This window comes from Lissotriton helveticus (assembly GCF_964261635.1).
Source record: "Lissotriton helveticus chromosome 1_1 unlocalized genomic scaffold, aLisHel1.1 SUPER_1_unloc_14, whole genome shotgun sequence".
Lineage (NCBI taxonomy): Eukaryota > Metazoa > Chordata > Amphibia > Caudata > Salamandridae > Lissotriton > Lissotriton helveticus.
This window is the reverse complement of record NW_027611653.1, coordinates 3867729-3873728: the sequence shown is the minus strand read 5'-3', so window position 1 is coordinate 3873728 and position 6000 is coordinate 3867729. Positions and strand designations below refer to the sequence as shown.

General features: G+C 43.1%; 1 protein-coding gene across 1 annotated transcript in view; it reads right to left on the bottom strand.

Annotated features, from left to right (window-relative positions):
* Positions 1-1452: 1452 nt before the first annotated feature.
* Positions 1453-6000, bottom strand: part of LOC144805543 (uncharacterized) — a 472572-nt gene continuing 468024 nt past the window's right edge. The window contains 2 exon segments of the mRNA XM_078672076.1: positions 1453-2752; positions 2754-2857. Coding sequence (XP_078528202.1) covers positions 1583-2752; positions 2754-2857 — 1274 coding nt within the window. The 3' untranslated portion in view covers positions 1453-1582.

Here is a 6000-nt window from a genome sequence, read left to right as displayed (position 1 = left end):
CCCTGGGACAGGATGACAGTGAATTATGGTTTTTTGGTGGGGGAGTATAGCAAATGTAATTAAAAACCATTTTAAATTTAAAAATTAGTCTAGTAATCCTTAATGTATTTTAATGTTTTTAAAATGCTTTTAATAAATTAAATATGTCTTTTGGGTGGGTGATTCCTTCCACTTTTTTAACACATTCACATTTACAAATAGGAACACTACATTACACAAATCCTCAAACACTATACTACCCTACACTACTCAAACACCTCTACACTACCCTAAACCCTAAATCACTACCCCTAAACGCCCTTCCCCCTTCCGCACAGTCCTGTCCCTACACTCTTTCACTACACTGCAAGACCCCCCAACACTAGCCTAAACCCTAAAACTCTACCCTACACTACTCAAAGACCTCTACACTACCCTAAAGCCTAAATCACTACCCCCTAAACGTCCTTCCCCTTTCCCTCAGTCCTGTCCCTACACTCTTACACTACACAGTATGACCCAGACGCTACCCTAAACCCTAAAATTCTACCTACACTACTCAAACACCTCTACACTACCGTAAACCCTAAATCACTACCCCTTACACATCCCTCCCCTGACTCCCTGTCCTGTCCTTTCTCTTAAACACTACCCTTCATGACCCCGACACTACTTTAAACCCAAAAACAAAAAACACACTACACAAACAAAACACTACAACCTAAAAGAGTACCCCTTGCACAACCCTACAAAATATACAACCCCCTTACCTCTCTCTCCTCGTGGTCTCTCTCTTCCCCTTCTTCCGTGGTTCCTCTCTTATCCTGCTAAAAGCGTCATCATAATTGCATATCCTTGTTTGGAAACAGAAGCGCCTCCTTTTCCAAACAACGATGTATATAGTTTGCAAAAGAAAAGTACTTTGTGAAGTAACGGTAAATGCGTACTAATGGTAATGCGTACTAGTGCCCACTAAGTAAAGGTAGATTACCCTCCGAGCACTAATGAGGCTTTTCTCCAGTGTGTGTTCTCTCATATTGATTGAGATTGGATTTGAGATTATGCTTTCTGGCATCCGGGCATTGATAAGGCTTTACTCCTGTGTGTGTTCTCTCGTGTTTAGTGAGACTGAATTTATGACTGAAAGATTTCTGGAACTCAGAGCACTCATAAGGGTTGTTTCCACTGTGTGTTCTTTCATTTCGAGTAAGTTTGGCTTTCCTGGCACGCAGAGCACTGATATGGCTTTTCTCCAGTGTGCATTCTCTCATGCTGATTGAGACAGGATCGGAGACTGAAAGTTTTCTGGCATTCCGAGCACTGATACGTTTTTTCTCCAGTGTGTATTTTTTCATGTTGAATGAGATGGACTTTTTGACTGAAATGTGTCTGGCACACCAAGCAGTGATAAGGCCTTTCTCCAGTGTGTGTTCTCTCATGCCGATTGAGATTGGATTTGTGACTGAAAGTTTTCTGGCACTCCGAGCATTGATAAGGCTTTTCTCCAGTGTGTGTTCTTTCATGTTTAGTGAGACTAAATATTTGACTGAAACTTTTCTGGCACTCCAAGCACTGATAAGGCTTTTGTTCAGTGTGTAGTTTTTCATGTTGAACGAGATGGACTTTTTGACTGAAATGTTTCTGGCACAGCAAGCATTGATAAGGCTTTTTCTCCAGTGTGTGTTCTCTCATGCTGATTGAGACTGAATTTATGACTGAAACTTTTCTGGCACTCAGAGCACTGATAAGGGGTTTCTCCAGTGTGTGTTCTTTCATGTCGAATAAGATTGACTTTGTGACTGAAGCTTTTCTGGCACTCAGAGCACTTATATGGCTTTTCTCCAGTGTGTGTTCTTTCATGTCGAATGAGACTGACTTTGTGACTGAAGCTTTTCTGGCACTCAGAGCACTTATATGGCTTTTCTCCAGTGTGTGTTCTTTCATGTCGAATGAGACTGACTTTGTGACTGAAGCTTTTCTGGCACTCAGAGCACTTATAAGGTTTTTGCCCAGTGTGTGTTCTCTCATGTTTAGTGAGAATGAATTTTTGACGGAAATGTTTCTGGCACTCCGAGCACTGATAAGGCTTTTGTCCAGTGTGTGTTCTTTCATGTTGAATGAGACTGGATTTGAGAGTGAAAGTTTTCTGACATTCCGAGCATTGATAAGGCTTTTCTCCAGTGTGTGTTCTCTCATGTTTGTTGAGACTGGATTTTTGACTGAAACTTTTCTGGCACTCAGAGCACTGATAAGGCTTTTGTCCAGTGTGTATTCTTTCATGTTGAATGAGATTGACTTTGAGATTGAAGCTTTTCTGGCACACCAAGCACTGATAAGGCTTTTCTCCAGTGTGTGTTCTCTCATGTTGAGTGAGATTATTTTTTTGACTGAAACTTTTCTGGCACTCAGAGCACTGATAAGGCTTTTCTCCAGTGTGTGTTCTTTCATGTTGAATGAGATTGACTTTGAGATTGAAGCTTTTCTGGCACTCAGAGCACTGATAAGGCTTTTCTCCAGTGTGTATTCTTTCATGTTGAGTGAGATTATTTTTTTGACTGAAGCTTTTCTGGCACTCCGAGCACTGATAAGGCTTTTGCCCAGTGTGGATTCGCTCATGGCGAGTGAGACTAACTCTCTGGATAAAGTTTTTCTGGCATTCGGAGCACTGATAAGGTTTTTGTCCAGTGTGAGTTTGCATATGGGAAGTAAGACTGACTTTCTGACTGAAGCTTTTCTGGCATTCAAAGCACTGCTTAGGATTTTCCCCAGTGTTAAATTCTCTCATGTTGAATGAGACTGGATTGATGACTAAAATTGTTCTCATATTTAATACACATACAAGATTTCGTTCTGGAATTGTCTTCACATTGGTTTTTATCTTGTGAATTTGCCATATTAAGTAAGAAATTGAGCCAGTGCCAGGACAGGTTTAGATAAAGTTCACAATTAACCTCTCACATAGACTGTACGCCCTGTTCTGAACACTTCTGTCCAGAGCTCATATGTTGTCATCTCAATAGGCAGCTTAGCTTAGTCATCCTACAAACCTTCCTTGAGCATTCCTATTGCACCTTGAATGACGTCTCTCACAGGTTACAGTCCCCTTATGGCCAGGTGGATTCTTATCGGCAGTTCTTTATTTTGTGAGTCAAGCGTTTTCTACATTCATTTTGGAGCTTTATTAAGCAGTGATACTTTACCACCCTGTAGAATTAAATGAAAGTAGTTAATAAAATTAAATTGGCAAAAAGAAATATTATAAGCTGATTCAATGCATTGAGCTGTCATTTTTTGAATGGAAGCAGAGAATGTTTGAGCTGTTTTGCAGGTAGTTTGTGGTGACACAGTGTGCAACAGACCACAAGGGCCAAGGGAGTGGACACAAGGCAGCCAGTAATGTACAGATTCTGGTGTTGTTTAAGCAACGTTAGATCATGCATTGGCCATTCCTGGGGACAGTGGCTTTGGGATGCAAAGGATACTTCTTTCATTCATCTCTATGGAAAAAGAAACATTTAGAGAAGAGGGAGATGGAAGCCGGGCCAGGGATGAGGAGCTACATCTGTGTGTGTGTGGCCTTTGCAGAGACGTCATTGATTAGCAATGTGCAGCAAGATATACGGTGTGAGTAGAAAGACAGGGAGTTCAGGAGAAGAGGAGAGTGAAGGGGTGAGAGGGAAAGAGATGTGGTGATGAAAGAAGATTCCTTTTATCAAGCGAGAGCTAAGCTGTGTGCAGGAGGGAAGGGGAAATGCAAGTAGCAGAGGTACAGCAATCAGTGAGAGTGGAGGATAAAAGAAAGGGGTCAGATGGCTACAACGGTGCAGTGTTTGTAGGTAGTCAGGGGAAGGAACAGAGGGAAAGTGGGTAGGTGAGAGCAGAGTAGTGAGGGAGAGAGGTGAGGAATTCATGCAGAAGAGGAAATTGGTGGCTTCAGGATCACACATGAAGGGGTAGAAACGAGAGCAGGCAGTGAAAGGGGTGATGGAAGGTATGGGAGCAGATTAGGAGATAGGTAAGGTAAACGTAGCAGGGCCCTGGAAGAGGCAGAAGGGAAAGAAGGAAGGAGGACTGTGTCAAGAGGAAGGAAAGAGTGGGAGCAGAATGCAGAGAACGGTGGACTGAGGAGAAGATGGGAGGAGAGTGAAGAGAGGCTCAGAAGGAGAGAGGAAGGGACAAAAGTGAAAACTGAAAATGGAGTTGTACTTTTGAAGTAGTAAAAAAGAGAAAAGTGCTAGAAGAGGAGGAAGAGTGGAGGCCCTGGGCAGAGGGGCTTGAGAGATGTAGAAGAGAGGAAAGAAAGAAAGAAAGAAAGAAGGAAAGAAAGAAAGAAAGAAAAAAAGAAAAGTAAACCGGATGTAGGGAAGAAGGTGGCTGCAACAGGTCAGAAGGGATAAAGGGGAGAGCTAGAGAGAGGTAAGGTTTAAAGGAGAACAAAGAGGAAGAAAGGGTATAATAAAGGTAAAGGGGGTGTCAGATAATATGGAAGAAAAAACGGGAGCTGTACATGATTAAGAGTGAGGAGAACAAGCATTGGCATAGCCAATAGGTCTCGCCTTTGGGACCTTGTAATTATTTTGCCATGTAGCACGCATATAGAATTAATATATGAATACTATATATAAATTAAAAATTATGGAGCAGAGATTGGAACTCGAGCATGGAAACATAAATAAACATGTGTCCTAAGAAACCCACTGCTCCATTTGTGGATGGAGGGGGGGACTTTTAACATGAAGTATCACACTTCAAATCCCTCCTCCATGTGTCACATACACCAGAGCAGCATAGAATGTAGCCTTTTAAAATTGCCACTACTTAATTGATGTGCGCCACCAATGCTAAATCCGGCCCTGGACAAGTGCAACACTTTCAGCCAGTCTGGGCTTTTTACCATGCAGCAGAATGCATTCTGGGACGTGTGGTTTAATTTGTCATCTATGTAGGTGCTCAAAAAAACATGTGGACAAAGCGCTGTTGTCTAAAAGGATGGAGGTCTCACATATGACAGACCTCCAGTTGGCAACTACGTAAGAGACTTCAAAGAAGAATGAGTTGCGCTGAGGTATCCAGATCATTCAACGGTGGACTCTTTTCACCCTACTTGTAGGCGGAACGGCACATTCCTGGCGTCCAAGTCATCCGGTTCGCAGTTGAGTGAAGCTGCGTTAAAATAGCTCCCCATAGCGTACAAATGCATGGAGAACATAAAAATCATCTGCCCCCTCTCTTCCAACACCAACTGCATGCTGCGAGGTGGCCATGTGAGCGCGTGAACCCATAAGTGGCAGAATGGGGGATGGGCAGCATTCGGTAAAAGAAGAATCAGATTCCAACACGATCCCTGCCCCATGCCCCGGAGCAAAATAAAGAAAATCTGGTGCAGTAAGCAGGAATGTAGGGCTTCCTGTGCAACTCAACAGACTAAGGGAATCTGAGCAGGGAGCGGTGGGGTGAAGTGTGCTCATGTGCACCGATACAACATGTTTGTGTGAATTTGACGTATCCACTTAGGTGAACCTACGTCCCTACGTCCAAATGCAAAATGTGAACTCCGCTGCGCGCTCACAAATAAAATGTACTGAGACGCGCATGCATATGGAGCAGCTGCACAGATTCGGGCCCCTCAAAAATACACAAGTGCACTTGATGCACACCCAGAACACACTAATCGAGTCAAAAACTGACACACACACACAAAGCACGCGGACGGGGTCTGACAGGCAGATATGTCACAGTGCGTCCCCAGTGGCACCTAATGATACACATGTGGAGCAAACACACTGTCGCTAATTAGAGTAGTAAGCATTTTCCGAGGAGCTTCTAACAGCCCTTAATGATGGAGCGGTGGCAGCACTCGTTGGACTCGATCGAGGAATATACAATATGTTCTACAGGTGGCATCCAAGCCAATCGATATAGTTACTTTATGAGAATTAAGAACCGATGGTGGTGCTTGTTAATACTGGGGTCTTCATTTTATTTGCATAAAGCTAAAACGGAGTTGTGAGTCAAACTGGC